This window comes from Miscanthus floridulus, chromosome 1 (assembly GCF_019320115.1).
Source record: "Miscanthus floridulus cultivar M001 chromosome 1, ASM1932011v1, whole genome shotgun sequence".
In the NCBI taxonomy this organism is placed as follows: Eukaryota; Viridiplantae; Streptophyta; class Magnoliopsida; order Poales; family Poaceae; genus Miscanthus; species Miscanthus floridulus.
The window spans coordinates 53,072,187-53,097,740 of NC_089580.1; the positions used below are offsets into that span (position 1 = coordinate 53,072,187).

The following is a 25,554-nucleotide window of genomic DNA, read 5'->3' on the forward strand; positions in this document are numbered from 1 at the left end:
AACATGTTGCCTAAAAACGACGAACACCAGCGAGGATCACTAGTCTGCATCGAGCTCGCATGGCTGCGGGAGGTGCTTACCACCGGATCCACACCAGCTCGATGAAGGGGCATGGGCGGCTTGTTCCAGCGGGCGTGCGCACCGGAGGCAGGACTGAGTGGACGCCTATGGGAGAAAGCGAATCAGTCTTTTCATTCATGAGTGGCAAGTGTAGATAATTTTTTTCTAACTCCACGAGGAAGTAAGAAACTCTAAAAATTAGAGTACCCTCTTGAGGTGCTCCAGAAAAAATAAGAAGTTGACCTCTAGCTTTACCTTTTTTATCTTTTTTATGGAGCGGAGTTCTTAAAGCTGAAGGTGTTTGACAATGTAGGCCCCGTTCGGCTTATCCTATATCCGGTTTGTTCAGCTTCTTTTTTTAGCCGAAACAGTGTTTTTCTCTCACAACATTTCAACCACAACAATATTTTCAGTCAATTTCAGCCCAGATTCAATAAGCCGAACAGGGCCGTAGAATTGGAGAGGAGCAGTAAAAACGGGAGCGGAGTAGTCCAAACATCGTCTAAATATAAATGATGATGAGATGAGAATTGAGACATAGGGCCATTTTGAAGAAGAAACCCAACATCACGAATGATGAATCTCAACTTGCAGACGGGCTTGTTCGCGGCCGGCCGCTAACCCGCCTCGCTTGCCGCAAAGTTTATTAGCGGGCTTGCGGCTTACCACAAAGATGCGGATCTTGCGGACAAGTGTTCCGCGGATACAACAAACTTGTATGCAAAACCCGCAAGACCCGCAAGACAGTATCTATGTATGGTGTACAAAAACAGTTAGATTTGCCGAAATACAAAAACAGTACATATCGAACGAGAATATTGTACATATCGAACGCGATTGGCTTGCCTGCGCAAAACCCGCAAGACCCGCATAGGCTCCAGATATGTACCCGCAAGAAATACAAAAACAGTTCCTGTGGTTTACACAGTTAGATTTGCCGAGGCGTCGCAGCAGGCTTACACTACATGAGAGAAGCAGCAAGCTTACACTACATGAGATGAGATGACAGCCCTGCCTGAACCTGAATGGCTGAATGCATGGGGGACGTCTACGAAACTATAGCTTCACTATGATTTCTCTTCGTATGACTGAGACCCGTTGATGGCGTCAGCAAAATATTCAACTGCAAAAAAGAATTGACAGGCACACCAATGATTCAGCAGGATTGCTGCACTTAGGGTCGAATGATATACATACATCGGATGAGAATCACAGTTACCTATATCATCTTGGTCTAGGGAATCAAGCAAAATGTCCGAATCTGAAGATATGTAGGGCATGAGATTATCTTGTATGACATGTTGACTGATAAAACTTACTCATCAGCTGAGAGTGATGAAGCAGATGTTGACTCAATATTGTCTCGACTTGGTGCTTCAACGTTAGCACTACCACTTTCTTGAGCATTCTCATTTGGAGAATATTTTGCCTTGTTAGATAACACCTGAGTAATCAAGGACAATAATATTAGAATTCTCATCTGGTGACTTCAAGAGAATTGAAGACTGCCCTTCCTTCTTCCTATTAAACGATTCCATCCGAGCTCTACTTCCAGCCTCGTCAATCAGATCAATAGCCTTATCAGGAAGTTGTCTGTCAGGAATGTATCTTGCTGACAAATAAACTGCTGCATTGATGGCTTCCAATGTGAATTTGCATTTATGGTAAGTTTCATATTTCTCACGAAGACCCAGTAATATCTTCACAGCATCTTCCTGCAGTTAGTTTCAAAAATAGCTGAGAGAGAAATTTACATGTTAAACTACCTCACTTTCATAAGACAACCACAGTACCTGACTAGGCTCATCTACTAATACTGGCTGGAAGCGGCGGGCCAAAGCCTTATCCTTCTCAAAATGCATCCGGTGTTCATCTAGAGTTGTAGCTGCAATGCACTAAAAATGCAAACAAATATTGTCCATAAGATAGGAAATATGATAAGGTATGATTTTCTATATACACAGAACGAGTGCACTAAGCAAGAAATCAGATGAATCTAATACCTGCAGTTCACCTCTAGCAAGTGCGGGCTTCAGTAAGTTGCCAATGTCAAGACCAGAACCCTTACCCTTTCCAACAGTTCCAGATCCAATAAGATTGTGAACCTCATCGATAAAAAGAATAACATCGCCTGCATAAAGTTCTTATGATTTTTAATATTCATTCATGACCACGTGCAGAAGCTCCGTATCCGGTAACATTTCAGAATGCACTACTGACTGACCTGCTTCCTGGACTTCACGGATTATATTAGTAACCCTAGACTCCAGTTCACCCCTCTCCTTTGCACCAGCAATAAGTAGACCAACGTCCAGTGACAATATACGCTTTGCCTGCAAATAATTTAAATATGAATATACCACATATCTGAAAGCAGATCACAAATGCATAACTTTACATCCATCATCACTGGCAAGTCAAGCTGAAGCTTACCACGAGGTAAATGGGGAGAGGCTGAAATTCCAGAGCTGCCCTAAGGATCTAATAGAGTCTCTTGATGAGCCATCTGGTCCTAATTGTAGCAAGCTGATTGTGCAGTACTATCATATCAAGTTAACAACTACATAATATAATGACTTATAATGAAAAGTTCAGAATTTAGGAAACAAAAACAGAGATGATAATACTTACTCATTTCCGGAGTTCATGCGCATTGGATGATAACCACCTGCATTATATGGAGAATGGAACACGCAGTAATCTGCATCAGATATTGAGAACTGTTCTCCGACTAGCTTTTCATACCTAATGTCACTCACCATGCATGAATAGGATGTTACTCAAGACCAATACAATAGTAATCGCAGCAAGCTTACTTGGTACAAAACTGTCTATAACATGAATCTAGAGCCATCAAGCAGCATGTTTGAGATAACTTTCCATCAACAACTACATAATATAAGTCCAGGAAATAAGCAATGGCACAGAAAATATGATAGATAGCCTGAGAAAGGAATAACGAGATCTGGAAAAGGAGCCATGCCCCAACTGCAATAATCCAGGACCAAATATTTAAGAATTCCAAAAGACAGTAACATAAATAAAGTTGAAATGCTAAACTGAAAGGAGTTCTATATCTACAAAGACAAAAAAATGTCATTTTCTTCTCTAGTTCTCCGTGTCTTGCACCCCTTCTTTGCCACCCTTCTTTGCTCAACCTGACACCTCCTTTCCTCAAATATCGTCACCATCGCCAATATCATCTTCTGATAATTTAACATCTGATAAACCTAAAACAAGAGCGAGTAATGAGTTATAAGGTGTCGTTATTGCTCAAACAACAATACTCAAACTAACAATATGCTACTTTGTACAATTCAAAGAAAATGTACCTTCTGCTCTCAACCAATCCTGCAGGCATACTAAGGCTTGAACTTTCTTGCTTGTTAGTCGGCTTCTGTAGTCACTAACAATTCTTCCACTAGTGGAAAATGTAGATTCAGAAGCTACAGTCGATGCGGGTGCTGCAAACACATCCCTTGCCATACGAGAAACCACAGGATACTTTGTAGAATGCATCATCCACCACTGCAGAATATCAAATTTCTTTTGTCGAGGGAAAAGATCATCTTGCAGATATGTGTCAAGCTCACTTTTCACTCTCTTCCTTTTTTGTGCTGCAAGATGTTGTTCAAAGTCTGCCCAGCAGTCATCTTCATCAATACTTCCATCATTGGGCTCTGGTTGTGAGTAGTTTAAATCAGGTGCCATTGATGAATATGCAGAAAACAGATTTTGCAATGTGGCCTTTACCATTTCAGTGTATGCTGGACCTTTATCACCAAAACCAGCGTCCAAACGAAATGATATAAAACTGAGCTTAAACCTAGGATCTAGAACTACTGGAACACATATCTGCAACAAACATATGTCCCAGTATTTCTGAAACTTCAGATTCATTTTGCTCGCCATAACTGCAATGGAAATATCTGTATTTGATTCCAAAGTTTCTATTTTTCCTTTGACTTCCCATAGGACATGGAAACAGTGGTTTGCTGTTGGGTATAATGTACCAGAAACTACATTTGTAGCATCATAGAAGGGTTTGAACACATTGCAAAGTAGGTCTGCCATGTTCCAATCTGTATTAGAAGGCTTGTCCATGTAATTAGGATCTTGTGACTCCATAACATCAAAGACTGCCCTATACTCTATTGCAGACTTCAGCATTAAATAAGTTGAGTTCCACCGAGTTGGAACATCAAGAGACGGTCTCTTCTCATAGGATATACCTAATTGTACAATGATTTCCTCGAAACGCTGTTTACGGGCTTGTGAGCTTCTAATGTACTTGACACTATCTCGAATGCGGTCAGTAGCACCATCTATCACCTTAAATCCCTCCTTGACAATAAGGTTCAACACATGCGCTACACAACGCATATGTAGCAGATCACCATTTCCAAGCATAAGGTGTCTTTCTGAAAGATTTTTCCTTAAGGAACCAACCATGTTGTTGTTGTTCTTTGCATTATCTAATGTGATGCTAAATACCTTGTGCTCTAACTTCCATTCTTGCAAACACTTCAACAATGCATTAAACAAAGTAAAACCATCATGGGGCGAAGCTACAAGACCAAAACCTATTATTCTCTTCTGCAACATCCAGTCATTATCAATGAAGTGGCAAGTAATGCACAAGTAACCTAGGTTCTGATTTGAAGTCCACATATCAGCAGTTAGACAGACCCTTGAATTTGAATTTTTGATAGTTTCCCGAAGGGCTAACCTTCGATCCTCATATGAGCTCATAATATCCTCAGCAACTGTAGTTCTAGACACTATGGTAAACCAAGGATTTAAGGTAGCAATAAATTTATGAAACGGTGCATGGTCAACTAAACTAAAGGGCAGCTCCTGCAATACGATAAAGTTGACCATGGCTTTACGTGAGACCTCTTGGTCAAACTTCCAATTCTTCAGAGCTAGTGAATCAGGGGATAGTCCTGTGTTCATGCTTTCAACCAACTGGTTCATTCTAGTCCTTTCTTTGCACACTTTCAAATGCCTACGACAAGCACTTCTACCATTATCTCGAGTAGCAGACAAGAGCTCCAAACAATGAATACATTTAGCTTGTACTACTAGATTCCCCTCATAAATAGGCTCAAATTCTTTCCACACATCAGATCTAAGTTTACGTCTCTTAATTGGTCTTGATGCATCTATACAATAAGTATGTAAGTATTGATTAGTACAAGCATTTACTAAAGTATACATAGTCAGTAACTAAAGGCATCTCATGCAGCAAGAAAATTCATCTAAAGGACCAGGACAGTAGAAACAGGACCAAGTAATAATGAATTATCGTACCAATGAATCAGTTTGCCCCCAACTCAAACGATTCATAGATGCAGCAACAATGGAAATTAAAGATGCTAATGAAAATTTTGAGACATAAACTAGTTGCTTCAATATGCAGGAAGTTAAATCTAACCTGGGCCAAGATCAGGAGAAATAACCATTCTTGTATCATCAGATGAAGACGAAGATGATGATCTTGCAGATAGTACTGGAGACTGGCCCATCCTTGGTGACTGTAGCATTCTATTAAGTACCGGAGATCTCACATAATGCACACGTGAAGCAGATGACTTCCTCTGCATTCCTTCTGAATGATTTGAAGCATTAACAACAGATGACTTCCGTTTCGACAGCAAGGACTTGATCCTATCCACGCTCCTTGATGCTGCATCTTTGCCAAGATTAGGAGAAGCAGTCGTTCTTGTATCATCAGGTAAGGTTGAAGATGACAATCCTGCACATGGTGACCTCTGGTGTTTGGCTCTGGAGTGGCGCATCCTTGGCGATGCTACGATCCTATTCAGTAGCGGGGACCTCACAAATTGCACGTTCGAAGCAGATGACTTCCTCCGCTTCTCTGTTGGAGGCTTTGGAGCATTAACAGCAGATGACATCCGTTTCACTAGCAATGACTTCTTCACGTTCACACTCCTTGAAGTTGTATGCTTACTGCTTTGTTGATCTGCTTCTTGACCACTAAATTCTTCTATCGCAAGCTCAGATGGCAGGGTTGCCATGTCCACACCAGCACATCTAGATAGAATACAATAACATGATAAGCTAGAGGACAACCAAATGGACTGATCAAGAGAGAACTGTAGAGGACTGATCAATCAAATTTCATGTAGCAGTTTTGATCAGCAAAAGACTAACAAATGTTTGCAAGGTGCCATTTGTACTTTGCATGCAAGAAAAATCTGATCCTGACAACCACCGCACAAATCAATAAAAAGTCTTTGATCACATTATCTTACTAACACTTAACACATGTAAAATTAGAAAATAGCTTTCAAAGTGATGATCCCACATTATTATATATTCATTTTTGCTATTACAGATTTCTAATTCCTATTTGAATTCACAGATTGGGCAGTACATTTCATCAAATGGTGGAGTTGTTACAGCTGAAGAACTGGCACCGTTTCTTGATGTGCCACCTCCATCAGAAGAGTCCAAGGCATGGGAACTCTTTCCCTAAGTATTGCTTGTTTTGTTAAGAGATTAAGTTCTCTACTCCCTGCACCTGGGAAAGCAATTTACTCTTCCTTTGAATAATAAACTGAGGGGAGGCTTATCGTATTCATATTTTCATATCATTTCTTGAACTGCAGGACGATTGTCAAATATGGCCTACACTTTCAACCCACCCAGCTAACGCTGGCCAAGGGCCAGGGGGGGTGAGGGGGGGGGGTATTACTGTTTTTTTTTCTCTATTAGGTAGCATCAAAAAATTGGAATAAACAAACAACCCCAATCATGTCAGGTTCTCTACTATAAAATACTAGAAGATCTCAATTGACTTGCATGCCTAAGTATCTAATCCTTGAGATTTATTGCAAGTTTCCAACGAAGAAAAATGATAAAGGAACATGCAATGTGTGAGTAGATGTAAGAAAAAAGGTTCTGGGAAATGCCATGTCCTGAATGATGAAGGGTGCAGTGGTGGTTTCAGATGCCATGGAGGCATCAGCCAAAGCAAAAACACCCTTACATTACATGCACTAGTTCCTTCATTTGAGGTTGAGGAAGAAGGGGAATACAAGCATATGGGGTGCAACCATCACACATCAGTAGTACACAGCGAGTTAAATGTTGCCCACCTTAGCTGACAGATAGCTCTGCCTGTGCCAGCTACATACTAAAGATGGCATTTTTCTGAGTAACTTAATGGTTTTGTTTTTCTTATAGGGCAATATCCTGTATCGATTCCCATCGCTGCAACGTACTGCTTCATCAAAAAGTGGTAGGAGTAGGGAATATGTGGGTACCAAATGGTCAGCAATGTTCAGTGGAATTGAAAAGTACTTAGAGGAGAAACCGTGGAAATTCAGGTCAGTATATATCATTGTCATCCTTAGTGAAGTTGAACTAACCCAGGCTGCAATTTTACCAAATAAAGAAGTGTGAAACTCCCATGATAATTTTTTTAGATTTGTAATACAATTAGTGTATGTGGATTTTAAATATTATATTATAAATACGTTACATCAGGAGCGTAATGCATGAGGATCTAGAGATTAGGCGTTGTTATATAGGTTGATTCATTAAGTGGTATTTTTTCAACCGCTCTAAATTTGCTATTTTAATCTATTCTATGCCCTTCCATACACCTACCTGTTGATTTTGCAGTAAAGCGAATGCATCAGAGAAGGCAATGGTTGCTGGTTTGGGAGGACTCAATCTCTTTGGTGTCATCATTCTTGGAAACTTGTTGAAGTAAGAATTATAATAATTCTGGCCCCACATATCATTGATATGTAATGCTAACAATATGTATTAAAATTTATCATGAAGGCAAATGACAGTGACACCTAGTGGACTAATCTCATTTGCGGCACAGTTATATCCTTTGCTTTAGGTATGGCTGGGCTTGATATGCCGGTTTAGTACATATCGTGGTCATTACTTAGTCACTCCATTTATGCATATTTGGTCTGACAGAAATCACTAGCCCTTCTCTTTTTAAGGGAGTTTCCAAATGTTGTGAATGTTGCAAAATTGATGATTATTGAATTACCTATAAATTAATGATATGTACTGATACAATGTGATCATTTCTAGATATACGCTGGCTCCTTTTTTGCAATACCTTTATTTAGATGGTTTCTGCTACGCAAGACCAACAATAACATTAGAAAGAGGAATAAGGCCAGAGAACAGCGAGCTCAGGAACTCGTGTCACCAGATTCTTCTCTAAGAAGAAAGGTAATAACAATTGAAGTTCCACACAACTCTATGTAATTATTTTTCCATTACCCATGTGTGGATCTGTTTGGAGAAAATCAGGATGGATTTGTAGCATTCACAGAAACCTTATAGACTAGACTTATTGCCGCATGGTAATGGTGACTAAAGAAATGGATGGATTGCCGCGATCGAGGATGCAGTACCTCTTGGCGCGCTTGGGATCGATGGCCGCGAGCTCGGCCAGCTGCTCGGGAGTCATGGCCTTCTTGGCCTCCATGACCTCGGCCAGCGACGCCGCGGCATCCTTCCCCGCGCCGCCGCCGATGCCGGGCGAGAAGAAGAGGCCCGAGCCGTCGACGGAGCTGCTGTGGCGGTGCTTGGGGCGCTGCGGAGACGAGGTCTCGGCGGCGCCGTCGCGGTCGCGGTTGGAGGGCCCGGAGGACGAGATCTTCTCGATGTCCATGAAGGTGGAGAAGAGGTCGTCCTCGGAGCCGATCTCGTCGAAGGCGTCGCCGTCGGGGCCGCCGCCGCTGCCGCCGAGGCCCAGGTCGTCCGGGAGGCGGAAGGCACCCTCAGATCTGGCCCGGCGGTGGCGGTGGCCCGGCGATGGAAGTGAGAGCAGAAGAGGGCGTCGCGGGTCTCGCGGGTTGCTGCGAGCCTTCTCGCTCGCCCAACGGGCTCGGAGGTCTGGAAGTCTTCGGCCCACTAAAAAATTGCAGCTGGTCCACAGCAGCCACGAAGGTCAGTTTTGCGGGACGGGCGGGCGGGTTACGTTAACAACCCGCCCCGCCTGCAACTTGAGATGAATCAGATATTGGACTCGTTTCGAGTTTCGACACGGCCCAGCCCAGCCCATATAAATTCCGAGACCCTAGAAACTTGCAGCCGCGTCTCCGACCATAGCCGAGGAACCAAAGCGAGAGACAACCCATCGCCATGGCGTCTCGTCTCGCTGCGGCGGCGGCCTCCTCCTCCACCTCCGCGTCCCCCCTCGCCCGACTAATCTCTCGCCGCGGCCTTGCCGGTGCCGCAGGTACGTGCACCTTCCCTACCCTTTCTCCAGATCTAGGGATTGCGGGCGCAGGTCGTTCGGATCCGATCGTTGATTGCAACCATTCCTGGATCTGTCTCGCCAGATTCTTGGCTGCGATTTAGTTCTGGATTCGGTGTGTTCGTGATGGATATACGTAGCCTAGGTCCGATGCGGTCGGATTGGGGGGGTCGCACGACGCACATCAGAATATTTGTTGTTTCTGTGGCGTCATATCGTTGTGATTGATAGCTTACCTTGCTGAATGCTGATGGATTCGTTTTGTGTGCTTGCCAGACGGCCATGGACCTGCGAAGGTACCCTTGTGGAAAGATCCGTTGAGCCCGAGCAAGTGGAAGGAAGAGCACGTGAGTTTACCCTCGAATCTCTTGTTTTAAGTCATTGAAGCTAACGGCATTGAGGTCTTGATCATCATGCTAGGATTAGGCGTACGACTTGAGTATATTGATTTTTCTTTATGAATCTTGGTCACTGAGCTCTTGAATTCATTTGGGTGTCTAAGTGAAACTGTAGAATGTCTTCTGCGTGGAAACTACACAAGTTTGTAACTAGTGCAAATCTTTTTGGTCAGGTAGTCAGATTACAGGTTTACTTACATCTTTAGGTTGCCTCTGTCATCAGTTGAATCAATACTTTTTTTAACCTTCCCATATGCAAGTTTTAGCCAAGTTCTTGAAAAATTGACTGGCACTGGATACATGCTTGTTATCTATAATAATACTTCATTTGCAAAACTATAGCTGTTGGACCCTATGGCTTGTTCTCATTTGAATCGTATCATCGAATTTCTTCCTGGAAGACATTAATCCTTCTTTGAAAATACTTTGCTTCATGTGAAGTACTTCATCTAAGTACCTTTTACTGGCTGCAATTACCCAACATGAATGCCTCTAGCCAAAATATGTTGGCAGGAAGTGTTTCAAAAACCAGTCAAGGTGGCCTGGCTACAATTAGGGCCTGGTCAATGAGGCTAGGTGGCTAATGGTTGAGGTCATGTCAGTCTCAGCAGCCACTGAATCTTGTTGGTTTGCCACTAACCATTCCTCCTCACACCATCCTGATGTTGACGGATCTTTCCCACATCCAACCCCCACCCCCCCCCCCCCCCCACCCCCCCCCCCCCCCCCCCCCCCCCCCCCCCCCCCCCACACACACACACACACACACACACACACAAACACACACAACACACACCCTTTTCTTTCCTCCCCTTCTAGGCTAGCGAGGTTAGTACAATAGTACCTAATAATTCTTGAATTACACTTCAATACAGATTATAACACATGGAAACAATAGCTGACTCATATCGGTGTATCTTGTTATCTTGAATATATTCTAAATTTCTAATATGAAAACTGGACCTTTGATGCACTTTTTCAATAGATATAAATAAATAAATTCTTTGGTGTACATTCTGAGGACCTTCATCAGATCTTGTAGTTAAGAATTCTTTATGCAGTGTCTACACTGTTGTGTTTTTTATATATGAGATATGTATTTGATTTTATTTGCACCCAGTTGTGAAAGCTACCACAGGTCATTTGATTTTCTATGTTATATTTTATCTTTTTGTTTACGGCATCTGCTTTTCATGTGTTTTCTATTAATCATAATTGTAGTTATTGTGCTTTGATCTGTTTATATAGCATGTTCCAAATGAACATGAGTTTCTTTTGTAATTAATTAGACCATGGATAATTTTTTTTATAACTATGTTTCCCTCATGCAGTTTGTTCTAGCAAGCCTTTCTATGTGGGGTGCTCTTATTTATGGTGGTTTCAAGCTTTTTGGTGGAAAGAATGAAGACAAGACTGAGGTAATTCTTTAAAATTTAACCAGTTATGCTGACACTTGTACAATGTTGTCTATAGTAGTTGATTAGTTCCTGACACTTTGATAACTAGAATGTGCAACTGAGAAATAATTTGTCAAAGCAAAAAGGTTGCATCTGTGCTTAGGCCTGGGCATTAGGTTTATTGTTTCTTTGGTTGGTTTATTTGAGCAAAAAATTTTGTCACCACTCACCACAAACCAAAGCACTGCACACTTCGGTTTTCGGTTATTCAGTGGAGTCTGGTGTTTTCTGAAAAAATAATGACGTGGCAGCAAATGTTAAGAAAATCAGGGAAAACAATTGGGAAATGAGGCCCAGGTCAGATCTCAGGAGATATTGATATACACAACCGAACAAGCTCACGTGAAAGCCTGGACGCATGCCTTTGGCTCCTTGCGTGTGAGCTGGGCATGGTGGCCATGGTCCTATGCCTGCCACTGGACCTGCGGAGGCTAGCGTGCCAGTGGCGACTGTCTACTTGCGCACTTGACTAGGCCGCCTGTGCATCAACGGAAGTTCGAGCTGTTGCGTGCTCGTCATGGCCACCGGCTTACCCCTTGCCTCACTGCCACTGCCTGGGTTAGATTGGGGAAGATGGATAACTGGATAGCAACGTGGATGACGTGTGAGGTCAGGAGCAATGTGGTCTTGGCAATTGGGCTGGGCCACATGGTGTGTGAATTGGGCCAATGGCCAGCACGCTGCATGCTCTGTTTGTTTGGTGATCTCAGTGATTTGCTTTCTGACGCTCATGAATCACACCGCACTTCTTACCGAACAGACCGAGCTTCTCCAACCACACCGAACACCAACCACTGAAAAATCCGTATTTTTGCCCAGCCTTGTATCACTGTGCTGTCAGCAGCAACTGCAGCTTAGTTTATTGTGGGTGATCCCACAACCAATGTATCATGCTAGGTTAACTATTGCTAATACACAATCCCAACGCTTGCTTTTTTTTTACACTTTACAGTGAGAATGATTTATGAAATCTAACAGTGTCACAAAAACCTGATCCTCTGCTACAGGCGGCACCAGCAAAGGCATAGTTGCTTGAGGTGGAGTTCTACCTATTTCTGCGGCCAGGCAACAATGTTATGTTAAATAAAAAGAAAGTTCTATGTTGTGCTTTAAAGTTGATAAATTGTGGCAATCAGATATTTTGATTTATGCAGGCAAGATTTTGAGAAGGTACACTTACTCATCCACCATGAATAATATGGTTTCAGTGGAACTTCATGTTGGCGAACACTGCAAATATTGTACTTCTTTCATGTGAGATTTTTTACTTCTGTTGCCATCAACACTTCAACACTGTACTTCCAAATTGATTCAAGCACCGCCCTTCCTTTCTATTGTGCTGTTGCTGATGAATTTAACAGAAGTTTGATTGATCCATTTATTTGTACTGCTTAGTTTGTAAATTGGAATATGGGTTGTTGCAAAGTTTTTTTTTGAGGTATTTACGTGCGCCTCCATACCATAAGCCCTTCCACAGTGTGGAAGTGACCGAATTTTTTACAATTTGACTCTTTTTAAAAAAAAGTTTTTCACAAATAGACCCCTGGCGGAAAGAATTTAGGAAATGGACCCTTAGCTCGGCGCCATTTATGCTGGGGCCGAGCTCTTGGGCACGGTCGGTGCCTTGCAAGGGGGCTCGGCGCCGTGGTGCCGTAGTGAGTGGTGTCGAGCTCGGTGCCGTAGTGAGTGGCGCCGAGGTCCCTGCATTTAATGCTAGCCCAACCTTCTTGCCCGAGTGTTATTTCTCCTCTCTTGGGTTTTTCTCTCCCCACTTCACCCTACCTCATGAATCGACATATTGGACCTTGAAAACCTTATTGGACCTTGAAAACCTTGATTTGATTCGTAGATCTTCGAGAGCAAGGTATCCTCGCTTACCTCCTTGTTTTTTTCGCATCGATTCGGTATATATTAGTTGGATTTTTGAATCTAAGAATCGTCATCACTTAAGGTTTCATTGTATCCCTCAATATATGTATTATACAACCGTAGGTTGATTCCAATGCGTGGAAAAAACTAGCAAACCTAGGCGCATGTAGTTATGTTATGGGTTCATTGTTGTGGATTAAATGAGAAACCCTAGGTTTAGGGTATAATGTTAACTAGTTTCGGTTCTTAGAACGAAATTGGTTGTATTGTAGTTATGGTTCTCATTGATATTTATTTGTGATGTTTTGATTTATGTTTGTTAAATTACATCTGTTTTGTTATATGCAAGAAATGTTTCGGGAGGAGTTTTGACGAAAACGGGGTCGTCCTCGAGAATTATACCCCGACGCGTCTAGCAAAGATGCCCCCGTTCCTCCTGACCTTCCTGTCCCTAACTGTGACTGTGGTTTTTCGACCCATGTTTTTCAATCGAAACATCCGGATACAGCCGCGCGTTGCTTCTACACATTAGTCGGTTTAATGTAAGAAATTGTTTGCACTATCCTTTTTCTTTATTTGTTTAAGTATGGTACTAATATTTTATTATGTAGGACCATGAGAGGTGCTTTTTCTTTCAGTGGATCGATGGTGCAGACAAGTTTGATTCTAGGTACCTCTTTTTCGACGATTGGTTTAGAGGGAGACATCCACGTAAGCACTTCAAGCGGTGGGTTCCACCCCCCTAACCCTCCGGCAATGGCGGCTAAGGAGAAGCACCTAGCCGCAGTTACACGACTTGAGAAACCTTCTCTGTGCGATTGCGGAGATCGAGCTGTGATAAACCCTAAGAATACGTTGGAGTTTGTGTGTCCAAACAAGCATGAAGTAAGTGCAAAGTGTAGGTGTTAAAATCTTGAGCTATATGTGTTTATGTACTAATGTCTCATTATTTAGGTGTTTTCAATGGCGAAGTGTCGTTTCAAGGAGTGGTTGTATGGTCCTAAGAACCAATAGCCGGAAGAACCGCAGAGGGTTAAAAAAAAGAAGAAAGAAAGGGTAATCTACAAAGTACCTCCTGTCATGTGCGAATGTGGTATAAAATCCAACTATGGCCTAGTCCCTTCGGAGCTCGGAATAGGCTATTATTGTGGCCATATGATTGAGTATGATGAGGTTTGTTATTTTTCTGGTAAACATGAAATCATATTTTGTTTGTTTTGCTAAGACATATATGATATAATATTTTTTTTGAACAGAGCACTAGAAAATGCAGTTAGGAATGTTATGATGGTTAAACTAAGTTCTTGGATGAACTGAAGAAGAGGCAACTAATTGCACGGAAGATGGGATATGGACCTGACTACGTCAACCTATTCGTTAAACATCACAAAAAAAGATGCATGAGTTTGCTAGACAGCGCGGTATTTGTAACCGATCGATGTTGAGCTTAACAAATGGGGATTGGAGAGGCGGATGACATTAGAGGAGGAGAGGGCAAGGAATGAGGCAAGGGAGGAGACAAGAGTACAGATGCAGGTCTTGAACGAGCATGTTGCTACATTATGTGCCAGTGAGTGCTTGAAAACCTTTTTTTTGTTGCCTGGTTTTAAATGTAATATAATCGTGTTGCTAACTGATTGCATTTTATACATGAACGGATTGGTTGCAGCGGGGAACTTGCTGCAGAGGTGGCTCGTGCAAGGTATGAGGAGAAGAAGTTAGATGGCCATAGATCACGAGTTGGTCGCACCGTTCAATCATCGATTGTGTTGTCTGATGAGGGAGACAAGGATGCGGACGACACTGCCAGACTGAGTGACCTCACATGATACTTCATGAACACATGTACGAATAAAACTTATAGATTATTACCTGCCCCAGCGCAACGAGACGTCCTCGGTGGGTCGCCTTGTACGTCGGGTCGAGCAGGTGGAATTGCTCCATCCTACAAAAAAAGTGAATGAATTAGAATTCTAATATACAATGAAACATGAACTTATAAATGTATAAGTAATTGACACAAATACAAGCATAAATTGAGACATGCATAATTAAATATATGAATAAGACAAATATAAAATAATACTATAAACCAATAGTCCTACCTCACTAATCTGCCAACGACAACTTCGTGAGTTGTGGCTAAGTCTACCGCACTTGCCGCACTCGTACTGCTCGGGATCAGTAACAAATGGAGTTCCTCTCCCACGCCTAGTTCTTCCGAGTATCTGATCCATAACCATTCTGTGCCTTTTCCTCTGCCTTGATCCACGTTTGTTCCAACGATAAGCTGGATCTGTAATGTACTTCGGCCCATCATATGGAGGCCACTCTTCAGGGTCCCGGAAAGGCACGAAGAGGGGGCTTCATGTGTTTACAAGCGTGTCGACACTGAACTCGTGAGGTATCCTTCTCTCGATATTATAGTTGCGATGCCTAGCTGCTGCCACCAAATGAGAACATACAAAGTGGTATTGCCTTGGTTTACCACAAGTGCACTTGAAATCTTGGAGGACAACCACATGTATCCTTGACTCTCGAACCTCGCCATCGGACATTGTATCGCCCCTATGCTCGACCTGATATGTCCCTATGGCGTGGTCAAAGCATGCAACCTCATGTGTGCCAGCCCTTTCTCTTGTCTTCTCTAGATATGTCTTTGGTTTTGGAGCCCATATCTCTCTATCACTCCGCAACTGCAATGCATGGGCGTGTCTATCGTTGAACCAGGCAACAAGCTTATAGAAGGTGAAAGCTCTAGTTTGGTTTTGGTTAATTGATGAAACCCTAAGTGCTAACCTAGTTTATCAAGATGATTATGAGATATGTAGCACTACTCCAAGTGATGAAGCAATGGCGAAGATCATGACAATGGTGATGATCAAATGCTTAAACTTGGAAAAGAAGAAAGAGAAAAACAAAATGCTCAAGGCAAAGGTATAAAATGTAGGAGCTATTTTGTTTTAGTGATCAAGACACTTAATGAGTGTGATCACATTTAGGATAGATAGCCGTACTATTAAGAGGAGTGAAACTCGTATCAGAATGCGGTTATCAAAGTGCCACTAGATGCTCTAACTCATTGCATATGCATTTAGGATCTAGTGGAATGCTAATACCCTTGAAAATGTTTGTGAAAACATGCTAACACTTGTGCACAAGGTGATACACTTGGTGGTGTTGGCACATCTACAAAGGAGGTGGTGTTTTGCAGGGTTGAGATGGGTTTGGGGTCCCTCTGGGATTCGGCGCTTTCGGGAAAATAAAATGCCTATTTTCTATTACGCCGGATGCAAAATTCTTGGTGGTTGGCACATTTGAGCAAGGGTGAAGAAGTTAGAGTTGAAATGGAGTTGGTCAAAATGATGCTGGCGTCGGTCTACTGACCGGACGCTGGGTCACTCAGCGATCGGACGCTGAAAGGCCACGTCCGGTCGAGCTGTCAAACGGCACAGTGGCTAGGGTATTGCACCGAACGCTGGTCTGTGTCCGGTCAAGGTGGACCGGACACGTCCGGTCGAAAAAATATGCCTCGAGGAGCTTACGGGAAACGACCGGACGCTGGGGCTTCAGCGTCCGATCAGTTTTACCGGAGCGTCCGATCAGTTTCGTAGCCGTTGAAATCTGACGAACAACGTTTGAAGCTGGTGACGCGTGGCGTCCATCGGGCGACCGGACGCTGAGGGCCAGCATCCGGTCAGTATGACCGGAGCGTCCGGTCAGAGCGCGTTTTGCCCAGTGAAGGGGTATAACGGCTCTATTTGATGGGGGCTCTATTTATAGCCCCATGGCTGGCTCAAGGGATAACTCTTGCACATTTTCATTGACATAGCAACCTTGTGAGCTTAGCCAAAGCCCTCCCACTCATCTCCATCATTGATCCATCATCATTGTGAGATTGGGAGAGAATCCAAGTGCATTGCTTGAGTGATTGCATCTAGAGGCACTTGGTATTCGTGTTGTGCTGTGGATTTCGCTTGTTTCTCTTGGTGGTTGCCACCACCTAGACGGTTGGAGCAGCGGTGGAGGATCGGCACGAGTTGGTGATTGTTCGTGTCCGTCTCCGGTGATTGTGAGGAGAGTTGTACCTTCCCCGGCGGAGCGCTGAAAGGTAACTCTAGTAAATTGCTCGTGTCATTGAGTTACCTCACTTGTGGGTCGGTTCTTGCGGTGTCCAATCGTGTGGACGAGGTTTGTGAAACACCTCTTAGCCGCAGAACCACCAAGTGTTGGTCGACACAACGGTGACGTAGCGTGTTGGCAAGCACGTGAACCTCGGGAGAAAATCGATTGTCTCTCTTTCTTTGGCTTTCTCCCGGTGATTGGCTATATATTCATCTTGTGATTGGTTCATCCCCTACACGTCGGTATAATCACTCTACTCACTCATTTACATTCTTGCAAACTAGTTGATACAAGCTCTTTAGTGTAATTAGAATTGAGAGCTTGCTTTATTATTTACATTTATCTAGTTGAGCTCTTTAGAGTAGCAAGTTTGTGTGCCTAAGTATTCATTGCAACTAGAATCATTGGATATGTGGCTTGCAACCCTTGTAGAGCTAGAGCAAGTTTGCATTACGCTATTTATCATACTAATGAAATTGCTCTAGTTGATTTGTAGATTTTTAAATAGGCTATTCACCCCCCCTCTAGCCATATTAGGACCTTTCAGAAGGTGAATTGAACGATTGCATTCACGGGCATACCACATATCCCTAATAGCAACTTATTGAATGACTCTGCCATATTGCTGCACTGAAACTCATACCTTCAGCCACCGGCATCGTGAGCTCTCGTCCATTTCTCCAAATCCCTCATCAAACCAGTGAGCCATTGTCTACCTTCTGAATTTGATGCGGTTCTGACCTGCTCCAACTTTTTCTTAAAGTACTTGTCCTCAAGCTGTCGAGCAGCCTCCTAGAACAGATCAAAGTTACCCTTGACACCATCCTTCCGGAGTAGATTCTCGGCAAGGTGCCGAGTACACCAACGATGGTGCAACGGTGCATACCCCTATATCTGCTCTCACACGGCATTAAGTATGCCCTGATGCCTATCAGATATGACACCGACCTCCCTGTCAGGGCCAACAACGTGTATCCGGACTAGCCTCAAGAACTATCCCCAACTGTCATTGTACTCCTTCTCAACCAAAGCAAATGCCAAAGAAACCAACTTGTTGTTCGTGTCACAGGATATGGCTATAAGAAGTGTGCCCTGGTATTTGCCAATCAAGAACATACCATCAATGGAGAAGACGGGACGACAGTGCATAAAGGCCTCGACACACTGAGGGAAGCACCAGAAGGCATGGAAGAATATCTGCCTCCCATCCTTCCATGCATTAGGTTTTGGAATGTACTCATAATGCGTGCCAGGACTCACCGCTTTGATTGCATTGAAAAGAACTGGCAGCTCCTCATACCCATCCTCCTAGTCCCCATATATCATTTTCCACGCTCGCTGCTTAGCCCTCCATGCTTTACCATAAGTTATCACATATCCTCCATACAACGCTTCAACGGTCCTGATAATTGGCCTCACCTTCATGTTGGGTTCTCCCTGCAAAATTCCCATCAACCGCTTGGCAATGAGGGTAGATGTCAACTGCCGATGCCTCAGTGTCAGTTCATGGTCAGCATAATTGTGTGGCCCGACAACTTTTGTGATCTTCCATTTTTCGGTTACATGTTGCTTCCTTGCACAAACCCTCTATGGGCAGCGTTCCTTGTCACACACAACTGTGTAACGACGCTCCACATATGAATGTAATACCCTGTAAGGCCTCTTTCGTATCACTACAAAAGTCTGCAACCACCTCTTCAAAGCAGGGAGGTCATTGAATACCCTCCCATTCTCAATTACCATGTTAGGACCGACCTCAGGAGCTTCTAGGAACTCATCATCACGTCCTTCTGCAAACGCCTGATCGGAATGAGCAAGATCGCTGAACTCGTGAACTCTAGGATCACGGCGATTGGGAAAGATATGCCTCATCATCTCAACGTCACTCTCCGTCAGCTCTCCAACAGGGCGATCATCATCAGAATCAAGAGCCCTAGCCATCTCATATGGCTCTGAATCATGCATAATTTTAACACTATTTGACCCACGGAATCCATCTCCAAACTGCACTTGCGCAGCAACAGGGGGCACATCTATATTCTCAGGAATGTCTCCTGCAACATCATTAAAGAAATGAGGAAAGAATGAAAGAAATAGATGTAAGGAACGAGGTAAGCTCCTAAAAACCATGCGGTTAAGACACTTACTCGGATGATTCTGTGTTAAAGGGCTCTCATAAGGAGGATCTGCCATGAAAAAATGAGTCTGACAACCATATCCAAATACCGCATTGGGGGTAGATTGAGCATCGGGAACCATAGGTGCAATCTGCACATACAGGTAAGGTTCCGGAACGGGAGGGTCGATGTATGCCTAATGATCCATTGTTGGGGTAAACCCATGAGGGATGGGATCAACTAACATCCGACGCACAATCATGTCCAAACATTGCAGCTGGCTCTTCATAGCCGATCTTACATAGTTCTTCCACTGATCCGCACAACCAATTGAGATCATTCGCCTAAAGATGTTCGGAGGACAACCTAGGTGCAGTACACCATCAACTGTAATGTCATCATCTCCAACGCAATGCAGATCCTCCCGAGCCCTTGCAACCATGTCACTAAATGAAGGCCTATCATTGAATAGCACATGCACGCTTTGCATGTCAAGAAACTCAACATATCCATAGCGATCGCTTTCAACGGTGCCTCCATGATATATGGCCACTAGGTTATCCATCTATTTCAAACAAGTAACGAAACACATTTCCTTTAGTTCAAATTAGACGATAGATAGTACATAACAAGTACTTTCTAACTACAAACTAAGTAATCAAGATAATAACTACGAATATATTTACAATGTACTCACTAAATAGCTAGATTATAGGTAGATAACTAAAAATGTAACTACATATCTAAGTAGCTATCTAACTATATCTATGTGCCTATGTGTCTATGTTTCTATCTATCTACATATATATCTCACTAGATCACTAAGTCAACTATCTAAGTCATCACATTAACTAATAAATAACAAATACCAACTAAGTAAGTACATTGCATACTCATAATTTTTACCTGTCCGGGCCGGCGGACGATGGGCGTGAGTCAGGCCGAAGATAGACGATGGCGGTGGCGCGGCAGACGACAGCGGTGGCGCGCGGCGAGCGCGAGATGCCCGGGGCTATGCGCGACGAGTCCGGCTCGACGGGCGCGTCCTAGGGCCGACGGTGGAGGGCAAGGCGCGGCGCGGCGGCCAACCACAAGAGAGCGCGGCGAGGGGCACGGCGTGGGGCGAGGGGGCGGCCTCGGCATGGCACGGGGCAGGGGGGCACGGGCACGGCCTCGGGCGCGGGCGCGGGAGCAGGCGCGGCCTCAGAGCGGCGAGGGGCGCGGCGGGGGGCGGCCTCGGCGTGGCGACGGGCGAGGTGCAGGGTCGCCGCGGCGAGGGGTGCGGCACGGGCCGCGGGGGCAGCCGCGGCGCGGGCTCTGCGCGACGCAGCGGACTCGGCGGCGCGGCGCGGGGCGGCGGCGCGCGGTCGGCGCTGGCTAGGCACGGGCTCGGCGTGGCGCGGGCGCGGCGTGGTGGCGGCCGAGGTGGCGCTGGCGCGGAGGCGGCAGTGGCGCGGGCAAGGGCGGCGGCGTCGGCAGGGCTAGGGCGCAAGAGGAAGAAGAGAGAGGACCGGCGCGGGGGTAGATATTTCCGAGCTCAGCGCCAGAGTGGCTGGCGCCGAGCCCCTTGGTAGGGCACCGACCGTGCCCAGGAGCTCGGCGCCAGCTTAAATGGTGCCGCGCTAAGGGTCCATTTCCTGAATTCTTTTCGCCAGGGGTCTATTTGTGAGAAACTTTGAAAAAATGGCCAAATTGTAAAAAATTTGGTGGAAGTGATGCCGAGAAAGTTTTAGGCCCACCATCATCGGGAGAAATCTCCAAAGTTATCAGCCTGTTCGGTTGGCTGGTTCATATCGTTGCTGGTTCGTGAAGAAGTACTGCTGACTGGTTTGTGTGAGAGAAAAATACTGTTTCGGCTGAAAATTTACGATCGTTTACGACAAGCCACAGCCAAACGAACAGACCACAACCAAATGAACAAGCTGTATATAGATCAGGTTGACCCACTTGGAATGAAAAAAAAGGAAAAGAAAAGGAAAAACCACCGCTTATGTCCCAAGAATCCCCTGCATCGTTTCCTCGTCCTAGCCACGGAGCATGAACAAATCCCCGATGGCCCTGGACCTGGGAGAGTACTTTTAGTGCAGCTCCAACGATCAACTGAGCTATCTCTAAGATTTTTTTATATTTTAATAGATTTTAATAGAAGAGGTAGAAAAGCTAGCTCTTTATCAAGAGCTAGACACACATTCTAAGATCGTAATACTAAGAGTCATTGCTAAAGTTAACACTGTGTTGAAGATGTTGGCTTAGAGCCCAGGCTTAGCAGCAACATCTTGGAAGGCACACCTCGGCTTCCGGTCTTGATCAGCGCAAACCTCGTCCATGGTGAGTGGTGACCTCATTCCATGCCTTAATAATCGTTGCAGACAGACTTGATCAATGTGGCCAACATTGTCTCCGGTGTTTATATGCACTAGATATCAATCGCCCCGGTCCACTGAAGGCTTCTCACTTTCGAAATCGACGACGACAGTTGCTGAATTTTGCTCTTCCGTATTCGCCACGTAGACACATGTGTCTGTGATTTGGCTCTGATCTAAAAATGTTGAGTTCCAGTTTGATTTTTATATAAAATCTTCTGCTTTCATCTCTAACTAGCAAACATGACCATGCGTTGCAATGGGAGTAAAAGTGCCACATACCTATTTATATGTTTTTCCCTTTTTATAAAATTTAGGAGCTATAATTTATTTTGTGACGACAACCAAAATAAAACAAATGTTGGCAATAATATGACAATGTATAATTAAGCTTATATCAAATTTAAATAAGGTCTTGATAAACTTTTTCTCGCATTGCTAAGCACAAAAATATGTGCTCGTAGATAAAATTAATTAATTTTTATAATATCAATATGTTGGTACAATTAGATATCAAATTTCATGAATTCTTTTGAAGACACGTAACTCAAGGTTAGCGTGGAATTAGTTATTGATATCAGGGGCTACTATGTGTGATGATTATGACAGAAGGCCGCTCTCGATTTTCCACATCATTTCATTGTTGGTGATGGCACTGGTGCATACTTGCTGGAGGCACATTTATTTATGGGGGAATTCTTTGTGTGTCATTAAAAAAGATCGTAATGCTCTATGTGTCTCTGGAAAAGTTTAGCGGTCTTCAGCGCCACTGCTCTAATTTTTTTGTGTCCTTCATGCCACTACCGTCAGTTTGGGCTCTAGCACCATTAAACTGTAGGTGTGAAAAGTCGAAAATACTCTTAAGTCTAAATATGTCATTAATTTTTTTGAGCATCTTAACGACTTCAAATGAAAAAACTCAAGACTAGAAAGTTGTAGATCCCGTCGAGATCTATAATTTTCATATAAAAATTGTCTTTATTTAATTCCACAAAAAAATATGATTTTTTTAAGATATATTAATCATATCAAATCATATTTTTTTGCGGAATTAAATGAAGATAATTTTTATATGAAAATTATAGATCTTGACGAGATCTACAACTTTCTTGTTTTGAGTTTTTTTTTTCATTTGAAGTCGTTAAGATGCTCAAAAAATTAATAACATATTTAGACTTAAGGGTATTTTTGACTTTTCACACTTCTAGTTTGACGACGTTAGAGCCCAAACTGACGGCAGTGGCATGGAGGACACAAAAAAGTTGGAGCAGTGGTGCTGAAGACCACTGAACTTTTCCAGAGGCACACAGAGCATTGCGATATTTTTTAATGGCACACAAGGAATTCCCCATTTATTTAGAGATAACAAACTACTCAAGATCTAATTTCATGATTCGATTTTGGACTATCGAGATATAAGTTTTGCTTTTAATACATTAATAACTTGGAGGTAGAAATATTTATTTCTCATCAGTCAAAGGTATATGAAGTTCAAATCCTATATGTTGTGCTGTTTTTATTTTTATTTTTATTGTTATTATTTATCTGTTTCTATATTTATATTAGTTGAACGTGTGAATAAGGAAACGTAACTGCCGGAACTAAAAAAAAACAGAAAAAAATTCGTGGCCGGCGAGGAGTCGGCTCTCGTTCTGTCCTCTCGTTGGCCTCTTCTTTTTTTTTGAAAAGTTTCGTTGGCCTCTTCTGAAAAAAAAGAAAAAAAGTCCGAATGTTTTTGAAAAAACTGAAAAAAGTAAAGCCGAAACTAAGAAACCTGCCGATTATAATTATATTATTAGGAATAGAATTCTACTCTCTTTTTTCCTATTTGGGTTTGGATTAGGAATTGGGTTTAAAATGGAACAAAAAAAAGAGGCGGAAATTTTGCCTCTTTATTATTAAGGTATAAATATAGATATAGATATAGATTAATCAATGGTTGTTCTGAAATTTCATTGTGTGATCAATGTTTTCTTGCCCTCTCCCTCATGGGCGGACCCAGCCTGATTTAAGGTAGTCCGTGGACTACTCTAGATTTTAGCCAAAAATATTATCACTAGTTAGATTTAGAAAGTCTAAATTAAAAGTCTAATGTTCTTAAGTATTTTAGTCCCCAGACTATAGCTTGTGTCGACTGGTGCTCGATTGTGCTTGGTATCCGCTAAGTTTAGATTATATCTTAGTCTCTTAGATTATACACCATATTGATTGCGAGATATTTTTGTTAGGCATACCCTAGGTTCAAATCCTGGGTCTGCCACTGCTCTCCCTGGCAATATGTTAAAAGATTATTTGGCCGATATAAATTTTTTTGTATGGATGAGTTGGGCGGCTTGAGATCTTGATCCCATATTATAGTTTGGTAGAAAAATTTGGGTTTTTCTTTAGGATTTAGAAGCCGTCAGATGATTCATGCTCATGCCAGAATGCATGAGCGATATATGGAGACTACTAGAGAAGCATCAGCAGATATGGTTACCCAAACATCATTTTACACGAGACAAGAAGTTTTTTTTTGTGCACAAGAAATTATCACTGAAGTATCTATACAGATGAAAAAAATACTAAGCATCGGTAAAATTGCTAATTACCACTGGAGTAAAATGTTGCCAAGCATATCGTAAATCTATCGCTTAGCTTGTAGCTATTCATTTACTATTGTACCTGTAAGATTCCTCAGAAAACTATTGTACGTGTACTCTAGGGATGTGTGTGGCAAACATGTATGACCCGTGGAAGATCCTGGCCCGTGGCGGCAACCACGTGAACGTCAACGCCGCGTGGGGGCGTGCTGGCTTCGTATTTGGCTTATATAAGATATGGCTTATCAGTTAATGAATAATATTTTTCTCTCACATTAAACTAGTCAACAGTACTTTCAGCTATGATTTATAAGCTAAACAAATCCAAACGAACCAGGGTGCACGGGAACTCGAATCGATGACAAAGGAGCACGTGGCGATCGGATCCAACGGTGCCGTACCTTGCATTTGCACGTGGAGTATACTATGTGTGATGGGCTGCCCTACCCCACACCCACAGGCCATGCATAGGCCAAAAAAGAAGAAGATCCCATTATCTTGTAAATTCCATGATTGATGCCTGAGTTAAACTGCTGGAACATAGAAGTGTACTCTTTAAGTTGCTCTAAAGAGAAAACGGGCGAGTGGAAGCTAAAAAAAAGTGAAAGGAGCATAAAACTCTTCAGTAGCGTTTGTTTTTCTTTTCTTTTTTTTTGGGGAAGAATAAACATGGAAGGCATCGTATATACGAGTGAAAAGAGGGGTGAACTGCTAGGACTCGTAAACGTGGAAAACGACAGCAAGCTTTGCTCAACAGGCAGAGGGCTTAATAGCAGCATGCACGTGATCCCCATCCACTGCCACTGGCTGAAACGGCGACCCTATCCGCAAGGACACGGAGCGGATCAGCGGATCCGTGTCCACGCGTGTGGACGCTGCCACCACCGGCGTCCATACGCATGGGATTCTTTAGCTCCCGGCGTGCTGCCTTGAGAGCCGCAAGATGAGCACCCGCGTGTTCCATGTACCTGTCATATAATCAACTTCCTTCCAGACGAACTCACCTCGCTACCCAGATTTTCAGTCCAAAGTCCAAACCTCAGCGTTCCTTGGGCTCTTTATTTCCAAACTGAAACCTTCATCCCATTCAGAGTCCAACAAGCTTAGTTCTGCAGTAGCAAAACAGAGTTTAAAATCTGTTGTCACCATGCTACCAATCTCACAAGAACACAGGGTGGTTATGGTCATGGAGGTACACACAGACCCAGCCCTTACCCAACCGGTCTTCTGTTACAGGCCTTTATGAGATTAATTACTAATACTAATAGTTGATGCACACAGTGCAGCAATAAATACAAACGCTAGACCACAAATCTGATCC

At 43.3% G+C, this 25,554-nt stretch overlaps 3 protein-coding genes and 2 long non-coding RNA genes across 5 annotated transcripts; 2 read left to right on the top strand and 3 right to left on the bottom strand.

Annotated features, from left to right (window-relative positions):
• Nucleotides 1-1,597: 1,597 nt before the first annotated feature.
• Nucleotides 1,598-2,228, bottom strand: LOC136483866 (uncharacterized). Its single transcript, XR_010765681.1, has 3 exons — nt 2,064-2,228; nt 1,854-1,955; nt 1,598-1,775 (listed from the first exon to the last, which is right to left on the bottom strand). It is a non-coding gene; the product is annotated as an uncharacterized lncRNA (long non-coding RNA).
• A 947-nt stretch (nt 2,229-3,175) lies between these two features.
• Nucleotides 3,176-9,209, bottom strand: LOC136456840 (transcription factor RF2b-like). Its single transcript, XM_066456834.1, has 3 exons — nt 9,200-9,209; nt 8,475-8,976; nt 3,176-3,290 (listed from the first exon to the last, which is right to left on the bottom strand). Exons 1-3 carry the CDS (start codon nt 9,207-9,209, stop codon nt 3,275-3,277), a joined length of 528 nt encoding a protein of 175 aa, XP_066312931.1. The 3' UTR covers nt 3,176-3,274.
• LOC136510323 (zinc finger BED domain-containing protein RICESLEEPER 2-like) lies at nt 3,364-6,101 on the bottom strand. The gene is made up of 2 exons (XM_066504816.1): nt 5,498-6,101; nt 3,364-5,225 (listed from the first exon to the last, which is right to left on the bottom strand). The coding sequence occupies exons 1-2, from the start codon at nt 6,099-6,101 to the stop codon at nt 3,364-3,366; spliced, it is 2,466 nt and encodes an 821-aa protein (XP_066360913.1).
• On the top strand, nt 7,337-7,935 carry LOC136483873 (uncharacterized). The gene is made up of 3 exons (XR_010765682.1): nt 7,337-7,415; nt 7,714-7,800; nt 7,879-7,935. It is a non-coding gene; the product is annotated as an uncharacterized lncRNA (long non-coding RNA).
• LOC136483878 (uncharacterized) lies at nt 9,147-12,407 on the top strand. The gene is made up of 4 exons (XM_066481029.1): nt 9,147-9,304; nt 9,599-9,669; nt 11,052-11,138; nt 12,185-12,407. Exons 1-4 carry the CDS (start codon nt 9,208-9,210, stop codon nt 12,203-12,205), a joined length of 276 nt encoding a protein of 91 aa, XP_066337126.1. The 5' UTR covers nt 9,147-9,207; the 3' UTR covers nt 12,206-12,407.
• Nucleotides 12,408-25,554: the final 13,147 nt, after the last annotated feature.